Source organism: Cervus elaphus, chromosome 7 (assembly GCF_910594005.1).
Source record: "Cervus elaphus chromosome 7, mCerEla1.1, whole genome shotgun sequence".
In the NCBI taxonomy this organism is placed as follows: Eukaryota; Metazoa; Chordata; class Mammalia; order Artiodactyla; family Cervidae; genus Cervus; species Cervus elaphus.
Window position 1 is genome coordinate 10,881,712 of NC_057821.1, and position 20,819 is coordinate 10,902,530.

A 20,819-nucleotide genomic window follows, 5' to 3' on the forward strand; every position below is an offset into this window, starting at 1 on the left:
TAGTTTCTGAAAGAAAATAAAACCCCCCGAAGTATTAGACTTTACGTAAATATTCTTTACACTTAAAGAGCATTTTACTTTCTTGATAGTCCTTTCATATGTAGTATATATAATTTTTATATCTCAACTTAAAATGAGCAAAGATCTCTGTGTTATTTCTGCTTCTGATGGACTAAAACTGGAGTTCTCCACTAGGGTGATTCTGTCCCCAGGTGCCCACCTGGTGATGTTTAGAGATGTTCTTCAGTTGTCACAGCTGGAGAATGTGTGTGTGTACTACCGGCATCTAGTGGGTGGGGGCCAGGGCTGCAGCTAAATGCACAGAACAACCTCCCACCAAACAGCCCCAAATGTCAACTGTACTGAGGTTGAGAAGTCTTCTCTTTCCTTCACTCTTTTAGAGCAAAAGAGGGTTTTGAGTTTTTCTCAACCTAAAATCCAAGAGTCATGGACAACTTGTTTCTGAATCAGAGTACTGGCTTCCTGGTTCAGTAATGGTGGTCAAAACAGCAAATCCTGGTGTGTCTGCAAAGGGCCCTGTGGCTGAAAGATGATCTTCACTCAGTTGCTTTAAGAATGCTTTATCCCCAAGGAGCACGAGGGGGCGCAAGAACCGCTTGGTAAGAAGTGTCCTCAGCCTTCTTCCCACTCTGCCTCCAAGTCAGAAAAGAGGAACTGACCAGCTGTGACAGCTAACAGCCCTGTCTCAGAATGCTGTCAGCTCTGCGGGCACAGACCACGTCTGTCTGACTGACCGGCGCAGTGCCGGGAGCAGCGTCATGTTACACGTGCTTAGTGATTATTTTCAGAGCCAAACGGAGACAGTCCTCTCCTGCCTTTCTTCAGTGTTCAGAGGTTCATGTGAGGAGCTTAATCACTTCCATCTAAAAGCTTTTTGCAATTCTACCCTACTGAGAGCAGAGACTTGCCCACTTAGGTGTAAGCCAAGCCGCCAGGTCACGGAGAACAGGGCTCGAGGTGTGGGCAGCATGAACCGCCCCCCGTTTCTGCTCTGGCCGCCGCACAAGGCGCCAGGTCACACACCCTGAGAAGTCGAGGCCCAGGGAGGCCGCTCGGCAGACTGAAACTCGCCCTGACATCTGAAAAGGGAATGTGTATAGGAACCCACCTACCGTTTCTAAAGTTGTACAGCTAAAACTAGGACCTCCGCTGGGATCTTTTATCTATATATGTGAAGGTGCCTCCAGGGAAGTTTTTAGTGCAAAATGTTCAGAGACATTCTGGGAGAAAAAGTCTTAGGTCAGTGGTACTGAACCTTTTCATTAATTTTCCCCCAACAGACTAATGTTTTGAAAGATTTTGTCTATCAAATTGCATGTTAAAAATAATATGTTCCATATGTGTGATCCAGGTTTTATCCAAACATCAGTAATTTTAAGAGGGTTCATAACATGAAATACACAAATCACTATTGTGGTTATGATGCTAAGAAGCAACGAAGTTAAGTAATTATATAGATACTTTAGCACTGATTTCTGCTGCTGATTAGAAATTAAGGCCATCTCTCTGTATATATTCAGGACACAGCTATATGATACATGGCTTTGCAACATTGAGTCATCAGCAACCAATTAGTTTCTGAACAGCTAAGCTGTTTTATTACACTGAGTTGATATTGTCATTTAGTCACTAAGTCGTGTCTGACTCTTTGTGACCCCATGGACTGTAGCCCACCAGGCTCCTCTGTCCATGGGGGCTTCCCAGGCAAGAATACTGGAGTGAGTTGCCATTTCCTTCCCCAGAAAATCTTCCCAACCAAGGGATAGAATCCATGTCTCCTGCATTGCAGACAAATTCTTTACCTCTGAGCCACCAGGGAATCCAGTATATATGAGTTATAAACAAACATATATTATCTATACCCACAGTAAGAAATGTTTTAAGTTATGATTTGTATCCACTCAACTCATTTAAGTGGGTTAAGTGGCAGACGGTGTTATAGTCATGGTGTCACCGTTAAAGTGAATGATGAGAGTTACTAGCCTTTCTGGCAACCCTATGTTGATTCCTAACAGTTTAACTTTATTATCTAAAAATCTAGTAGCAAATGCTCTTTGCACTTTTGATATTGGGTTCAGTTCCTTTCGAAATCTGTGCATGAATTTTTCTTTTATCATGTACCTAAGTGACTTCCCCAAAACAGTGGAAAGGGAAAACGATATGAAATTTACCCCTTTGAATTCTACTATTTGCTAACAATTCTATTCATTCTTTGTTGCACAAACACTTGGTGATGGTCTACTATGTACCAAGCACAGTGCTTTAGGCCTTGACTGAAACATGGTGAGTGGGTGAGCCAGACCTGGTCTGATGTTATGGATGGTTACAGCCTAGATTAGAATGTGTAAAAGAGGCATTTGTAGTCTCTGTCACATTAATTCATTCTGTCTTATCATTTCTTATACTGAAAATGACAGACTTGTAAAAATTCAGGCTTACTCTTCTCCTGAAGGGTACTGACAGAATTCAGGATAGGGGAGATCAGCACAGTTCACTGACACTTGAGTGAATTCTCTGAGATGGAAAGTACTGTACAAAGACTCAGCACACCTTGAAGTACACGGTCCCCTTCTCTTTGACGATGGCAGCCTGCTCCAGTTTCTCTTTGGTGTCCATCTCCCAGGACTCTTTGGCCTGTTGCATAAATGCGTGACAGTGGTTAGATGAACCGAGAAGGAAAAAGCATCAGCTAATGTCCATAAGAAAAAACTATAGCTACTTCTACAGAATACCCACACCTCAAAACACAGTGGCTTTTAGAACTATGCGCCCTTGCCAATGCACTGGTAGGCTAGAATTCAACTCTCCGTGAGAACAAAGGTGTAGCTTGACCCACGCTGCTCAAGAGGGAGACTCGGACGGTAACACTGTAAGGAACATGAACTGTTGAGCACTGGAAAGAATGCATCTTTAGAATTATAAGGTGAGGCCACACAATGAAAGCTGGGGCCTCTCTTCTCATTCTGCTGCTATACTGTTATTATAATGTTGGCAAGTTGTTTCTCTCAAGATTCAGTTTTTAACTCTAAAATGGGAACACTACTGCAGGCAAGTCACAGTTATATACTCATATATGGTTTAAAAAATTCCAGGTCATGTAGTTGTCTATTCGCTGTGAAACAACCAGACCTGAAGCCTCCAAACTGTAGCAACTTGTAGAAGTTTACTTGGGGAATATCAAGGAAAGCATAATTGGGAGGACAGAGGTGATGCAAAGACATAAACAAACGCTTTCATGATCACCTGCTTATTTGTGTGTATCATTACTTTCCCGCATTACAGATATGAGTCCAGGGACAACTGCACTTTTATTAAGAACAGCTGGATCATAAGGAATCAACAGAACAATCTGAGAGGTCCTTTAGGGGAAAAGCACTGACACAGCCATTGTCAATTTACTGATAAGAATTATGAAGCTTCAGTGGGTAAATATAAAATTCCTTATTTCAAAAGATAGTGTTGTATTCCTGGTGTCACCTTTAAAGTGATAAATGAGTTACTAGTCTTTCTGGCAACCCTATGTAGATTCCTGATAACTCTATTATTTAAAAATCTGGTAACAAAGGCTCTTCACATTTTTTTACATTGGGTTCAGTCTTTATGGATTATAAATCTGTTCTTAATATTACAAACCAGAAAATTAAATCATGTTGCTTTCAACATCATCACACACTGTCACATGGTTTCAAGTATAATCTCATAGCACTGTGGTCAGAAAAGATGCCTGATACAATTTCAGTCTTTTTAAATTTACCAGGGCTTCCTCTGTGGCCTAGCAGGTGACCTGTCCTAGAGAATGTTCCATGTGCACCTGAAAAGAATGTGTATTATGGTGCTTCTGGATGGACTGCTCTATAAATATCAATTAAGTCCATCTTAATTGTCATATGTCATTTAAGGCCTGTGTTTTCTTACTGATTTTCTGTCTGGATGATCTGTTCACTGATGTAAGTGGGGTGTTAAAGTCCCCCACTGATTGTGTTACTGTCAATTTCTCCTTTTATGTCTATTAACAGCTGCCTTATATATCGAGGTGCTCCTACGTTGGACTGCTGTATCTTCTTGGATTCATCACGTGGTTTCAAATATACCTAACAGCAGTGCAGCCTGGAATATGCCCTTGGGGCCGTGACCGAGAACAGGCTTGCTGTGGTGTACTATGGAGTGAGTGTCCTACAGAACCACTCGGGAGTGAGAGGGCTCCTGCGTGGGCCAGGGCCAGGGCCAGGATGGGAAGGGCTGGGGGTAACTTTATTGAAATGGAAACAAGAAAGCCAAAGGGCTACATAACCATGTGCAAAAGATCCTTTTTTCCCCTATTTAAAACCACTTTGTGCCATGAAGACAACTTTGGAGGATCAGGACTTCAGAAGACATTACCTGACAACAAGCAATAGCCGTGAAGAGAGCATGTGTGTGTTTGTGTTATGATTAGGAACATCACCATTAGGAGAGGATCCCAAAGCTGTCCTTCCCTTTCTCAGCCCAACATTAAGAGGCCCTCAGGACAATGATTTCCTTTCTGTGTCTAATAACATAAAAATGGTCCCGTTTCTAGTCCAAAGCTTACAGTAAAGAACATGGAGGTAGCGCTGGGGGGCGGGGGATGAAAAATGTCTACAAAATGCACTCCCAAGGTTCTCAGGGAAGGGAGGCTTTGGTGGGGCAGGGACACAGCTGGACGTGACAGTGTACCCAGCTCAGGCAAATGTTTTGTTTGTCCAGGGAAGCTGCTGCTGGGAGCCTCCGGAGGTGGATCTGAGATGGAAGTATGTTCAAGGAGGTGTGCCATTTCTGGATCCTGAGGCTAACACTTTTTTCTACTTGGACAGGTATGAAAAGAAAAAGTCTAGGGTTAACAGATTTGGTCCTTGTGTCCCTTGTCACTGAGCCTGGTGGCCCACGAAGCCTTGCATTTTGGATAATAACTTGGAGCCACACTGACGGCCTCTTCACAACTCCTGTGAAGGGTACAATCCGTTCAGCCCTGGAAAACTGCACCCCACTCCCCCAAGGAGCTGCTTGGCAAGAACATGAACCTTTTTGTCTTCAACCCAGGAAAAAAAGTACAAAAAGAACAAGTCTAGGAACAAATAAGGGAACAAGTCTTGGCTTCTACCCAAAAAAGTTAATAATAATAAAAAAAAAGGCTGACACATAGGAACAAAATAAGAACACTGCGCTCCTTGGCTGTGTATCAGCTGTGCTCTATCAGTTGTCCTGCGCTTCGGGAGCAGCATCAGAGACAGGGGACAAGCTTGGTCACGGAGAGCACTACGTACAAACAAGTACCATTGATCTATACCATCTGGCAATGTAAGATACTACTTTACAACAAGGGGTGCAGAAGAAAATCTGTCATGATTTCAGAGAAGGTGGTCTTTTCTCACCTTTTCGAAGCTCTTAAGTGTAACTTCATATATAAGCTCAGCATTAGGTTCAATGCCAAATTTAGGCTTCCCTGCCTCTCCAAAACCATATCTGAAATGGAGAGGGGGAAAAAAAAAACAAAAACAACTTTAAAGAACTGGTTTATTTCCAGGCACCTCCTTTGGTATCTCCAGGCATCACATTAGCATAGAGCTCTCATTTGCAAACCACACACATCAGAGACCCTGAGGATAAACCAGATGTTGATTAGAAGATACAGTACCAAGTACCACCGCTGTGGTTTTTCAGAAGCCAGGCTCCGTTTAGTCTTCTTCCTCACATTCATGTGTGACGCGACACCTGGACTCCTTGGGACAGCTGGCTTAATAGAATTGTAAATGTCACTGTCTTTTTCTCTGCTTGGTTTTATATTTGGTTCTTTTTATAAAACAGCCATTATTTGACTCACTGTCTTTTTCTCTCCTTGATGTTATATCTCGTTCTGTTTTAAAAAACAGCCACTGTGACTCTCAGGGCTGAAGCTTCATCAGGACCTAGAGAAGACAGGCCCCCTACCTGTTACAGTGCTGTTTAGGAGAGGTGTGTGTTAACGAGCTTTTCACTTTAAAGTGCTGTCCCCTTCCAGAAGTGCCATTTCCAGTCAGATAAATGGGGGGAAAGGATCACACCCCAGAAAGGATATATACCCTCACAGTACTTCAACACTTTCAGAAAGTGTACTAGAAAACACAAAATATACAATTTAAAAAACCAGCCCCCGCAAGCTCTAACACCTCATCAAGAGAAATACCCTGCACTGTATTCCCATAGCTCCCTGGCTGTAACACTACAAAACACTGCATTTTTTAGCCAAAACTTACTGAAAACAATTGCTGAGAATACAGAGATTTGTTTTTTTCGGACCATTTAAGATTTTAACAAACGCAAGGCATTCGAGGGAGCACACGTCTACGAGAACGGAAATTCTGATGGAGCTTTGTCTGTCTGGTTCAGTGGTTTCCCAGCATGTAGAACAATGCCCAGCATAATAGGAAAATGTTCCCTGGAATAATTCTGCTCCCATGTGTTTCAAGCCAACTTCTCTTTAATATATGGAATGGCATTGCTAAAAACTTAATAACTCAAACACTCAGGCTATAGGATGAAAGACGCCAAAACCAGATTGATGTATTAATACCTTCAGTTTCCTCTGGGGTAAGAGGATTGGAGTGGGAACACTCATCTCTTGCTGTTTGCAACACTTCTTTCCTCCTTGCCTGAATTTTTCAGGAAAAAAAATGTTTACTCACATACCTCCACTGTTACACAAGACAGTGGAAGCTGGAGCCAGAGAAAGGCACAGAGGTGGATTGAAAGCTGGTAGGAACGGGGTGTGGCAGTTTTAATAGCAGGGCAGAGGGTATCTTCAGCGAAGAAATAAACGCGGGCATAATCACCAGTGGCCGATTGTAGGAAGTGGTGACTAGGTTTCTACTTTGAGCTCTTAGACTGCTGTATCTCCTATTTTGTTCCTGCCATCTGGGAAATAAAGGACACGCTTTAACTGCTGGGAAGCAGGTATGCAGGTGAGTCCTTGCTGAGCGTTGTTTACTGACAGCATAGTTGTACAGTCTATTCTGTGAAGATGTATATGGAACACAGTCCCGGGGAACTGTTTTGGGAGCATCTAAACTGACTTCCAATTATACAGAAACTTGTCTGATTTACTCTGGATTAGGCTGGGTGAGGAAGGACCCACAAATTCATCTGATTGAAAGACATGCATTCTCAGTCATGTCCGACTCTTTGCAACTCCATAGACTGTAGCCCGCCAGGGTCCTCTGTGCATGAGGTTCTCCAGGCAAGAATACTGGAGTGGGTTGCCATTTCCTTCTCCAGGAGATCTTCCCGACCCAGGGATCGACCCCACTATCTCTTGCACTGGCAGGTGGATTCTTTACCCCTGCACTACCCGGGGAGCCCAACTGAAAGACCACCACAAATGGAATTTCAGGGTTAACCGAAAGACAAGCTGGGTTACAGTAACAGAAGGAATCCAGTATCGATGTTCTTAAACTGAGAGGTGCCTGCGGAGGGCAGAGATACAATGACTGCTCATGACCGCTAAGCCCCTCTGTGCACACAAGAAGCACCTGCACCTCATATGCAATTGCTCCCTTTTTACAGATGAAGAGACTAAGACTCAGAACTGCTTCCTGAGAGTCACACAGAGGCAGTGGTGGAGCCAGGATTTAAATTCAGACTGTGTGGGTCCCAGAATATTGTTTAGTTTTTGAACCACACTGCCTCATAATGAGATACTCTGGCTCTTGGCAGCCTGTTTTTGTTTGGGGTTGGTGCTGTACAGAAGACAGGGAAGAAAAAAGTTAAAACTAGCCATATTTTACCTAAAACAAGAAAGATTAACCAGTCACCGTATTTAAAACAATATTAAAGACGTTGTCCTGATGAGAGGTGAGAAAATGGATTCTCTGGATGTGTTTTACGAATTCTTTTTTATGAAAACATCCTGTCAAGGAGTCTTGTCAAAATCAAAGAGAAGGTATGCCCTGGAAATCTTTTGGAGAATGAAATACAGGTGACACTACGAGTAACACCAAACACATATTTGCAATAGCCGTATTTATAGCCACACTCAGCTGCAGTGTGTCTGTTAGGTGGGAACCTGGTAAGACAAGTGAATTCACTGCACACGCTTCCCGCAAGCCCAGATTCTCTACGTACACAGATCTTACATGGTGCACGTGTGGGCAGTCTGCTGTTACAGGCGCTGCATTTCATGACTCCTTAACATACTAAGCAACATCTTAAAGAGGAAATAACGTGTTCCTTTCTAACCATGCCATTTCCACAAAACATATGAAAAACCTTTTAGACCTAGAAATTCATGAAAACTTGTTGCCTACTTATGCCTGAAAAATCTACCACATGTTAAAACAGGGTTTCCTTTTCCTTGGGGTCTGAGAGTCATCAGGACAGCAATAACAGCCAGTATGCAGAGGGCCCGGGTGTGTCAGGCACTTTGCTACGCTCCTTACATGCATTCTCTTTCTTAGTCCTCCACAGCTCTGTGAGGTAGATACTGTCACCCCCATTTTATGGAAAGGGAAACAGACTTAAGAGTCAAGTACACACAGCTGGTAAGCTGCATGTTCTTTTTGTTTCTTTTTTTTAAAACCACTAATCATATAACAATTTAAACCTGCAAGGAACCATCTGCATTAATAAATATAAGGTAATTCCAGTTTCTCTCTGCCCATTAAAATTGAGACATCTGTTCCCACAACTGGCTTGTCAGCTAGGTTAAAATGTAACAAACTGATTCATATAATATTATATGCTTACAATACATACAGAACTCCTCTACAAGGAACTTAAATCTGAAAACATATGTGCATAAATACCACTCTCTTTATATGAGCTTAGAACTAATGTAACTTTGGGATGCTGGATTAAAAATAATTAGATATTACTTAGATATGGAAGAGATGGCCTGTCTATGCCCCACCTGAGTTAAAAAATAGTTTCTTATAGAAGAGAGAACTAGATTCATCTGAGTGAAGTACTCAGAAGTAGTGAAATACTACTATTTACATAGTAAATGCAAATAAAACACAAAGGTGGGAATATACTAGTTCAGAAAGGAATAGAGCAGAGAAAAAGAAGGTATTAAATTAAAGGTGCCTCAGTGAAGGCTCTAAAGGGTTCGAGATGTAGACCATTTTGCAAGGCTTTTCAAGTGGATTAGTGGCATGACTGGAACATCACTTGAGAAATACAATTATGGCTCAAGTGTCAGGGCAAAGGTAAATATGCCATTGGATTAAGACTAAGGCTACACAAGGCAAGCAACTGTACAAAAGGCACAAGAATACCTATTGGCAAGCGCAGGTCATCAGGATTCCCAGTAACTCAAAATCCCACTGACTGAAACCCAAGGATCCAGGGAGAGAGGAGACGTGAGATAAGCAGATGCACTTTCACACAAATAGAATCAAAACACCCTGGTTTCTCTCAAGGGTCCATTTCTCAAGATAGAAGGGTTAGATCCATGGTATAATTTTAGGTCTAAAAATAATACCAAACATGTTTTCACAAGAGAGACTGTTAGTGTCTGATAGTTCTAAGCTTGGAAGTGCTAATGGATATCCTTATGATGGGAAAAATTTAGGCAAAAATGAGTCATCTCCGCTGCCTTTAGATCCAGGAAGAGCACTCTTTTTTCAGGGAGTCTGTATAAGAACAGGTGGCACAAATTCAAGTGGTAATAAATCATCCAAATGTTGCTTCTACTTCCAGCCCCCATGTTTTACCGCCTCCAGCCTAATTCAGAGAAAAGGGGAGAAGGGGCAAGAACTTCCTGTCTTGGCGACATGGCCGGCAAAACAGAGAAGCAAAACTCGCCTGTCAGTCCTACCCTGAACACACATCAATCAAGTGAACAGGCTTACAAACCTCTGTAATATTATAAGGCCCATTAACTCCCCCTAACTGTAGCCTGATTTAATTAATTGTTTCCACTCTTGGCATTAACTTCACTGAAAATAGCAAAATGCTGATTGAAAAAACAAGTGTATCCCTGTTCTTTAGATAACGTCAGTCACTGTGTACTGAACCGGTACACTGCTTACCGTGGTCCAAGATATAAAATACATTGTTCCTCACGCTGCATTTTCTCCAGGGCTTTGTCAATTCCAATTGGAATGTCGTGGTCTTCCCCTTCACCAACGATGAACCCCACATCTCTGCAATCAAACGTCCTTCCACCACAGCGGCCTTCCAGGTGGACTGAGAGAGGGGAGACAGGACAGTCAGCCTTGTGACGGGCTAATGTAGGGCCATGATAAATGAGTATTTCCCCTTCTTCTTTGCATCTGGAGGCATAGGGAGTATGTCCTGTTGAAGCTTAGCCCACCCAGTTGGGAAATTTAAGAGCAATCATATTTATTTGTGTTTTAAATTTAAACTTAAAAATTACTGTAACCATATGAATAAAATAATTTAGCAGATAATAAAGTGGAAACAGTTCTAACTTAAGCTGACAGAGATATCCTCTACTGTAACACAAGAAATACTAGATTATTTAATAGGTAATTATCAAAATGCCACAAATTTAATACCAAGTAGATAAAGGCTTAAACATTTTCTTGCCTTCAGATCTCTGGGTTGAAAAACAACTGAATGACTATTTCTCCCATGATATACAAGGGTTAACTGAATACAGAAGCTCTTTTTTAAGAGTTTTAACCTCATTCACAAACATGTTTAAATAAAATGGAAAAGCCAAAGGCAACATCATCAATAACTAACACAGCTGCAATCCCTTAGTGGAATAATAAATGTAAAATGTGAAGCAATCAAGTCTGCAATAACTTGACAAATCAAATTTCTCAGCCACCTCCTCAGAAATGTTAAGAGGTCAATTTCTCAGGGCCTACACTTCGCCACTGCACTCAAACTCAGCTCATTTGCAGGGTAATTTCATATTAGATAAGGGGCTTTATGTTAGTATAATATAGGAAAAATGCATATAGATATGTATTTTCCTCTTGATTGGTTAGACTTTTCCTTCTGGGATAAACAATTCTCTGAAACTTTCCAACTATGTTTAGTATTAAGGATATTCATTCCTTTCCATTTAGGTCTTTGACTCAGTAAGAAAAATGGATGGTTTGTATGACAGCACAGCAGCCAAAAAGCAATATAATAATTTATCTTTCATAGAAAATTCTTTATTCCTACTTCTGTAATATAATGGCCTTGATTCAAATGTAATGAATTCCTAAAATGCTTCTTTTCTAAGACTGGTTGGGTTACTTTAGATCAATAACTTGTTTTAGAGACTAAACATCACTTTTCTATTACACCCGTTCCATGAGACAGTTATCTTCCAAATACAAATCCAATTCCAACTTATACTTTTCAAATTCTGAATCTCAAAGGTCCTTTGAAACTCTAAAACTCTATAGTTCTATGACTCAGTACTGTAACTCTCGACTCAGACCAGAAACTAGTTTCAAAGCTAATTCCTGTAATTTGATCAGGTTACCTTTAACCCAGGCCTAAATGAGAGAAACTCTGAAGAGTAAACAGCAGTGGCATAGATACTAAGGGCCAAAATGTCACATGGACATTTATGCTTTCAAGTTCTCTACCCTTTTCTAATCACTAGGATTAATACTATCCCGATTTGTTCCCATCACAGATATAGGATGGAGCCAGACACTTGGGCCAAACTAAAGAAGGCCTGACTTGAATCAGACCCTCTGAACAGGGGCAACAGCTAGACTGGCTCTCAGGGTGGAGCTGGAATAGAGGAATTTTGTTCTGTTCCACACTCATAAATACAGATGACTCTCAATTAACTCACCTTTGGAACATCCTAGATAAAATGCAACTTAGCTTGCAGCATGGTGAAGTTCTCTCAGAAACAGTCCCAAATAAATTCAACTTTATTATTTTCAAATACATACACACCTGAGATTCTGCAGGAAATTCTAAGCTTAAGATATTTTCACTAGAGGGACTTCCCTGGTGGTCCAGTGGCTAAGACTCTGTGCCCAATGCCGGAGGCCTGGGTTCCATCCCTGGTCAGGGAACCAAATGTCTGTCTGCATGCGGCAACTAAGCCTCGGCACAGCCAAGTAATTTTTTTTTTTTTAAGATTTTTTTACTAGAGTAAAAGCTCTATTTCTAAAGGATTTGAGAGTTCTAAAAAGTTTATGTTCTTAAATATTTTAAAATCTGCCCAAGAAATTTAGACTAATGTGATGACACTTTTCATGAAAAAAAGATTTGCTGAGCAAAGTGAATTTCAGCCCACGTATTGTAGCACATCTCAAGCGTTGAGATTTATGATCCTAGTAGCTCACAACTTTTTCTGTGTGAGGTTTATTGTTAGAAGTGTTTTCCTGCCTGAAGGAGAGAACATTTAGTGGGGGAGGAAGCTATCAGTACGTTCGTTGTGGTTTTAGGTTGATCAAGTTTGAATGTGTTTTCAAAACAGGAAATCCAGAGACTCTGCGAAAGATTCCTGCCTGTGTGTCAGTTTCCTAGGCCAGTTTTCAGCTTGATGCATATACTTTATCTTAAAATTATATAAATGATTTCAGAAATTCTCCTTACAAGTGATAACCCTTCATGTTAGGGAAAGAAGAGACTGGCTACTAATAAACATGTTGGGAAAGATAAGTGAAGCAAGCAAGCAAAAAAAAAAAAAAAAAAACCTTCAAGTCAAATTATAATGAAGGAATAATTAAGAAAGCAAAAAAAAAAAAAAAAAGTTCACCACAGCTGGTCTAAGAGGGATAATACTGGGAGAACCAGTGTTTTTAGCCACCCAATAGGAACATGTGCAGTAACGCTTACAAACACCTACTACCTTATAGAGGAACTCATCTTTTTTTTCCATTAAATCTCTTTTTAAGTTTTACCTGAATAAGCACTATAGTACCACAAAATCTTAAACTGATAAACGGATATGCACGTGTGCACACACACAGCAGTCTGTATGTGGGTATATAAAACCTTTTAATATTGACATTATCTGGAATGTCAGTGCGAGAGGAGGTGTTACACCCTTAGCTAGTAGAGTCCATTGATTCTTTACAAGTAGCAAACCCTATTGCTAGGTTAACTGGTTTCTAAAATTGGAACACTGGTGTGACATGTTTCATGAGACAGCTGACAAGAACGCACACCCATCCTGGAGCTCCACAAATGCCTGCTGATTACCACAGCAGGGTCCCCCATCATGGGGACAGATGCAGACATGTCTGGCTCCCATCTATCTGTTTTTTTAAAAATTGTCTCAACAATTGCTACCAAAGAAAACCATGGCAGCTCTGGCTGTGGAAGACCTGTGGCTGCTTTTGACCTTGTATCACTTAGTGCAAATACTCATTTAATAAATATTTAATAATAACCATCATGACTCACTGGGAGCTCGGCCTCGAGGGCTCAGGAGGTCTGTTGCTAATTCCAACCAGCCTGATTTACGGGAAGTAAATGATCTATGACGTGCCCAAAGAGAATAAAAGTACATACAGGATGCTTCTACTTAGGGCTTTTTTTGGGGAGAGTAAGAAATACACAAGTTAAAAAGGGACAACATTTTCTCTTGACTTCAAGTCTACGTAACTTAAAGGGGGGAGATCCTCCAAACCCCATGAAATCAAACCAAACTGAATTACCCGAGCCTCCCCGAGCAATCCGAGTTTAACCACATCAAGTGAGCCTGGTCTGCTGCAAAACATCACTTAAACTGGAGCTCTGACTTATTGTTCTCTTACTGCCCTAGAGCAATTTTGTTTTGAAGAGCACAGAACACCCTGTTCTGAATGTGGCTGGCACATGAACTCGATGTGCTGACAGCAATTTGTACTCCGATTAAAATGGGGGGGTGGGGAGGAAAGAGTGCACTGGAGTAAGGAAAGAAAAAAAAAAACTGGAATGCAAGACTCCAAAAACTTGCATTTTGGGTATAATTTGTATTTTAGGAAGCAAAACTGAGAAAGAGGCTCCGTAACCGTAAAAAAAATGAAAAAGTGCTGTAATCCCTCCAGCCTAAAGACGGTTAGCTCTGGTGAGTGTTTTTTCCCTTTTCTAATTATAGTAGTTGGTGTCTGATAGCTTTGCACTCATTCCCAAAACAATTACTGGGTCATGGGGATCTGAATGGGAATGTTGTAATGGCATTACTACTAGACAAGACTGGCCATTTAGCCAGAGAAAACCAGGTTGTGACAGGTTACTCCCACTCAGCAAGGGTTTTCTCTGCTGCCTACTTCGTGCCAAGGGAGTTTCTCTCTGTCTGCGTCTCCTGCCTAAGAGAGCAGAGCACTCAAGAGACAGTGGGATCTTAATGACCCCTTTGGAGAGGCAGATCCAGAGGTGGGTTTCTCAAATCAGGAGAGGCATATTAATCACTGAGCAGAAGAGGCACGGTGGTCAACTCCCCCCACACTGCTGCCTGTCCTCCTCGCCATTTTGTCCTGTGATGAACTAATACCATCGGAAGGCTGCTCAAGGCACTGACAGACAGAAGCTAGCTGACAGCAGGCATGGAACCTGGCTGCCTGAACAGAATAACGTTTATGAAAATGGTTATACGTCTCAGTCTAAACAGGAAGCATACACACAGCAATACATTCTACACCAACACACCTCCTCACCACTCTCCTCTTCACACCAGTAACAGCACTTGAGTCACTGCTGGATTCCAGTCCCATTCAATCACTTAATAATTGTGGCTTTAGGCAAGGTCATTTAAATTATCTGAAGATCAGTTTCCTCATCTATACATTAGGGAAACAATGTTAGCTAACTCCTAATTGTTGAGAGGATTAAATTAGGTACTGAATTAAAGCTTTTAGCCCAATACTTGACATCTATTCATTTATATGTCAGAGCAGCTACTATGTGAAAACACTATTATGTGTGGCTACACAGAGGTGAACTCAATGAACGTTAGCTATGATTATTTTCCTACAATTAGTGGTAAATTATACCAGATTAAACAAAAATTAGAACTTGGTATGAGAAACCAGTTAATGGCTCCACAGAGAGAGCTGTCAAAATGTTAATAAAATTCAAAGTAGGCAAAGGCAATACCTTACGCTTTTGTACCTCACAGTGTGTGTAACTGTGGGTACAACACACAGTTCAGGGCCAGAAAGTAAATATTTACTTAATGATTAATCTGAAAACAGGGCATTAAGGAAAATGGTAGTAATTTTCACTCATTTATAGGAATTTTCCCTTCTGAATATATTAGAACTCCTATTTTTAATAAACATAAGAGCTATTTAAATTCATCACTGATATGGAGCTTTTGTTATTAATACTATTCTAAAATAAATGGCCCATCAGCTGAATTTTTTTAATAAACAAAAAGATTATTTTCTATTAAGATTTTACTCTACCTGAAGATTTGAAGGTAACTTTTAGAGCTATATGGGCTTCCCTTGAGGCTCAGACAGTAAAGAATTCGCCTGCAATGTGGGAGACCTGGGTTTGATCGCTGGGTTGGGAAGATCCCCTGGAGAAGGGCATGGCAACCCACTCTAGTATTCTTGCCTGGAGAATCCCCATGGACAGAGGAACCTGGTGGGCTACAGTCCATGAGGTCACAAAGAGTCAGACATGACTCAGTCTGACATGACTCTAAGCAGCCTTTAGAGCTATGTAAAACCGAAATATCCAAAGAATAAACACTATCCATTTTAGACCCAGGTGCTGTGCTTAGTCGTTCAGTCGTGTCAGACTCTTTGCGACCCCATGGACTGTAGCCCACCAGGCTCCTCCGTCCATGGCGATTCTCTCGGCAAGAATACTGGAGTAGGTTGCCATGCCCTCCAGGGGATCTTCCCAACCCAGGGGTGGAACCCAGGTCTCCTGCATTGCAGGTGGATTCTTTACCATCTGAGCCACCAGGGAAGCCCAAGAATACTGGAGTGGGTAGCCTATCCCTTCTCCAAGGGATCTTTCCAACCCAGGAATTGAACCGGGGTCTCCTGCATTGCAGGCAGATTCTTTACCAGCTGAGCTACCAGGGAAGCTCTAGACCCAGGCACCATACTACATATTTTGTGAAAGTATCTAATAAAATGGTTTCAAGAACTGCTCTCTCTTACTGGACAAAATTTGCCAGGGCATTAAAGCATGTGAAAAACAAACAACACCAGAAAAACCCTCATAGCTCTATCAGATTTCTTTTTTTAAAGAATTTTTTATTGGGGGATAATTACAATATTGTGCTGGTTTCCGCCATATGTCAACATGAATCAGCCACAGGTACACACGTGTCCCCTCCCTCTTGAAACGCCCTCCTGGCTCCCACCCCATCCCACCCCTCTAGGTTGTCACAGAGCACCGGGCCGAGCTCCCCGTGTCACACAGCAAATTCCCGCTGCCTGGTTTACATATGGTGATATATAGGTTTCCATGCTACTCTCTCAACTCGCCCCCGTCTCCTCTTAGCCTGCTGCATCCACAAGTCTGTTCTCTATGTCTGCGTCTCCACTACTGCCCTGAAAATAGGTTCATCAGTACCATCTTTCTAGATTCCACATACATGTGTTGGTACACAACATCTGTCTTTCTCTTTCGGACTTACCTCACCCTGTACAATAGGCTCTAGGTGGATGAACAACAGGCTCTAGGTTCATCCACCTCATTAGGACTGACTGAAATGTGTTTTTTAAGGCTGAGTAATATTGCATTGTATATATGTACCACAATTTCTGTATCCATTCATCTGTCGATGGACATCTAAGTTGCTTCCATGTCCTAGCTATTGTAAAAAGCTCCGCAGTGAACACTGGGGTCCACGTGTCTCTTTCAGTTACGGTTTTCTCAGGGTACATGCCCAGTAATGGGATTGTTGAGTCATATGGTAGTAGTTCTATTACTGGTTTTTTAAGGAACCTCCATACTGTTCTCCATAGTGGCTGTAATAGTTTATATTCCCACCAACATGCAAGAGGGTCCCCTTTTCTCTACATCCTCTCCAGCATTTACTGTCTGTAGATTTTTTTAATGATTGCCACTCTGACTGGTGTGAGGTGATACCTCATTGTAGTTTTGATCTGCATTTCTTTAATAATAATAATAATAATAATCTATCAGATTTCAACATGGGCATACATTAAATCTTTCCTCTATTTTCAATTTTTGGACCATTTTGGGTTTTGGTGCTATTTATAAAGAATATATGTATTATTTATAAGGAACACATACCTAGATTTTGTTGTCATCTTTGTGTTAACCTCATGACAATTTCTGCCTTTAATAGGTGACTTTACCTCATTCATATTTTTTGTAACAGATGACTTTGATTGATTTTTCCTACCTTATTTTTTATTTCCTACATAATATTTTCTTGTTATTTTTCCTTTATTACCTTTACTAGATCAGTCAAATTTTCCTTGTTCCTTTATTTCCCCACTTCATGCTGGTGGTTTGGAAGTTCTACCTACTATTCTTACTGGCACCTAACATTAAATTTTGAAAAAATCATTTAACACACACACACACATATTTATCAATGTGAACTAATTTCAACCTCCTCCTGAGAAACCTGTAGGCAGGTCAAGAAGCAAAAGTTAGAACAGGATATGGAACAACGGACTGGTTCCAAATTGGGAAGGTTGTATATTGTCACCCTGCTTATTTAACTTATATGCAGAGTACATCATGTGAAATGCCAGGCTGGATGAAGCACAAGCTGAAACCAAGATTGCCTGGAGAAACATCAATAACCTGAGATATGTAGATGACACTACCTGTATGGCAGAAAGCAAAGAAACTAAAAGAGCTTCTTGATGACAGTGAAAGAGGGGAGTGAAAAAGCTGGCTTAAAACTCAGCATTCTAAAAACTAACATCATGGCACCTGGTCCCATCACTTCATGGCAAATAGATGGGGAAACAATGGAAACAGTGAGAGACTTTATTTTTGGGGGCTCCAAAATCACTGCAGATGGTGACTGCAGCCATGAAATTAAAAGATGCTTGCTCCTTGGAAGAAAAGTTATGACCAACCTAGACAGCATATTAAAAAGCAGAGACATCAGTTCTAATGAGATGGATGAAACTGGAGCCCATTATACAGAGTGAAGTAAGCCAGAAAGATAAAGAATATTACAGCATACTAACACATATATATGGAATTTAGAAAGATGGTAACGATAACCCTATATGCAAAACAGAAAAAGAGACACAGAAGTACAGAACAGACTTTTGAACTCTGTGGGAGAAGGTGACGGTGGGATGTTTCGAAAGAACAGCATGTATATTATCTATGGTGAAACAGGTCACCAGCCCAGGTGGGATGCATGAGACAAGTGCTCGGGCCTGGTGCACTGGGAAGACCCAGAGGAGTCGGGTGGAGAGGGAGGTGGGAGGGGGGATCGGGATGGGGAATACGTGTAAATCTATGGCTGATTCATATCAATGTATGACAAAACCCACTGGAAAAAAAATAAAATAAAGGAGAAATTGGAAAAAAATAAAAATAAAAAGCAGAGACATTACACTGCTGACAAAGGCCCATTTGGTCAAAGCTATGGTTTTTCCAGTAGTCATGCGAGAGTTGGACTATAAAGAAAGCTGAGCGCCAAAGAATTGATGCTTTTGAACTGTGGTGTCAGAGAAGACTCTTGAAAGTCCCTGGACTGCAAGAAGATCAAACCAGTCAGTCCTAAAGGAATCAGTCCTGAATACTCATTGGAAGGACTGATGCTGAAACTGAAACTCCAATACTTTGGCCACCTGATGTGAAGAACTGACTCACTGGAAAAGACCCTGATGCTGGGAAAGACTGAAGGCAGGAGAAGGGGACTAAAGGGGATGAGATGGTTGGGTGGCATCACTGAATCGATGGACACGAGTTTGAGCAAGCTCCGGGAGTTGGTGATGGATAGGGAAGCCTGGCGTGCTGCAGTCCATGGGGTCGCAAAGAGTTGGACACGACTGAGCAACTGAAATGAACTCAACTAATCAGCAGAATCTCTCACTGAATAAGAAAATCATTTTAGCCAATTTCCTTCCTCTCATTTTCCTTTATTTCCCATCTGCATCTCATTTTGTTAAAATGACCCAGACTGTTAAACAATTACTATTTTTAACATTATAATTCTACCATTTCAGGGATCCCAACTTCAGCTGTCATGATATGGAAATTACTTTTATGCTCACTGATGTTTCTTATGCCTGAGGCTTCACTTCTTGGCTTTATCTTTTGTGATGTTTTCATATATCCTCCCCCCTCCCCCCAAAAAAAGGGCACAAGTTTGCATACTCCCAACAGTTAATTTTGTTCTTATAGTTAAGTGGGAATTTGGCTGGGAATAGATGAGTATTTTAGGTTCAAAATACTCATAGACAATGCTCAAAATGGTCTTTTAGTATTTAGTTTCACCAGGTCATTCTGATTCTTAGTCCTTTGCACAGTTTCTCCCTGGAAGCATGCAAAATTTTCTTTTGAGTAATGAAATTAAGAAATTTCAGCAGATATAAACACAATGGACTACTACTCAACCATAAAAAGAATGAAATCTTGCCACTTATGACAATATGGATGGATTTAAGAGTGTATTTATGCTAAGTAAAATAAGTCAGAAAAAGACAAATACCCTCTAATTTCATGTACATGTGAAAACTAAAAAACAAAGCAAATGAACAAGTGTAACAAAACAGAAGCAGATTCACAGATATAGAAATCAACAGGGATGCCAGAGGGGAGAGCAGATAAGTGAAACAGATGAGGGAGATAAAGACGTACAAACTTTGTTAGAAAATAAATGTCAGGGATATAATGTACAGCATAGGGAATACAGCCAGTAATACTACAATAACCCTGAATGATGACAGATGGTGACCACACTTACCATAGTGATCATTTTGTTAATGTGTTGGGTTGGCCAAAAAATTCATTCTGTAAGCCGATGCTGAACAAACTTTTTGGCCAACCCAATCTGAAACCAACATTTTAAGTCTATTATACTTCAACTGAAAGAAAAGAAAAAAGAAAGAGGGAAGGAGGAATTTCATCAGGATGTATCTAGGTGAAAAAGCACTTCTTACTCCTGTGCCACTATTAATTGGCCCTTTCAGTCTTAAGATTCTTCTTCCTGTAGGAAGATACATATTATCTATTCTTGATTAATTTTTCATCTCTTTGGGTTTTTTCCTCTGTGTTCTGAGATTTTCTTTACCATCTTTTGTATCACTAATTCAGGATTCTGAGACTGTCCATTTTGCTTTTCAATCTTTCCTTGGTATTCCAGTTTCGATAATCACATTCTTAATTTACAGATACTTTCTTATCATCTTCATTTTCAGAGAAGCTGATCTTGAGTCATGAATTCAATATCCTGTTAAATAGCTCTTAAGATAGTAATTAGTATTTTGAAAGTTTTCTTCTATTTCTTAAGTCTATCTGAGTGTTTGTTTCATGGTATCTGCTAAGGATTCTGTATTGTTTGGCCATATTATAAAGGAAGGATTCAGAAAGATCAAGTGAGTTTAGTTAGCTGACACAGGTTTTCTAAGCCCTTGGATTAGGTAAACCTTTTCCCAAGAGGGGTGGGCTGATCATGGGGATCTCTGGGTGAAGAGCCCACAGATGTTTATTGAGCATTTACTATGTGCTGAGATGATGTGCACAGGAAGGCTGGGGACACCTTTTTCTACTGGCGATGTAGGAGAAAGTTTTACTTCAGGAACAAGACACTTCAGCTTATTTACTGTTGAGCAGAGTTGCTCTTTCACTTTCTCCCCCTTCAAATCTGTTTTGAAAGTTCAAAGGTACTTTATGTTCTCATTCTGTAGTCCAAGTCCTAACACATGGAGTCTTCCGAGGCAGATCCCTATTTTATTTTAGAAATCTGGCCTTAATGACTTTAG

At 40.9% G+C, this 20,819-nt stretch overlaps 2 protein-coding genes across 5 annotated transcripts in view; one reads left to right on the top strand and one right to left on the bottom strand.

Annotated features, from left to right (window-relative positions):
• FKBP5 (FKBP prolyl isomerase 5) overlaps positions 1-20,819 on the bottom strand; it is a 115,581-nt gene that overhangs the window by 8,299 nt on the left and 86,463 nt on the right. For both annotated transcript variants that reach the window (XM_043907279.1, XM_043907278.1), the window contains exons 7-9: positions 10,044-10,200; positions 5,412-5,502; positions 2,572-2,655 (exon numbers count right to left, since the gene is read on the bottom strand). In XM_043907279.1, the coding sequence (XP_043763214.1) occupies positions 2,572-2,655; positions 5,412-5,502; positions 10,044-10,200 (332 nt within the window). The remainder of the gene's footprint in view (positions 1-2,571; positions 2,656-5,411; positions 5,503-10,043; positions 10,201-20,819) is intronic.
• Positions 6,019-20,819, top strand: part of LOC122696987 (60S ribosomal protein L23a-like) — a 73,620-nt gene continuing 58,819 nt past the window's right edge. Inside the window, exons 1-2 of one of the 3 annotated variants that reach the window (XR_006341976.1) lie at positions 6,019-6,977; positions 13,911-14,257. The gene's annotated coding sequence lies outside the window, so the exon portion shown is untranslated. Of the gene's footprint in view, positions 6,978-9,711; positions 9,812-13,910; positions 14,258-20,819 lie in introns of those variants that run through there. The other 2 variants (XR_006341975.1, XM_043907280.1) reach the window with 2 other exon arrangements.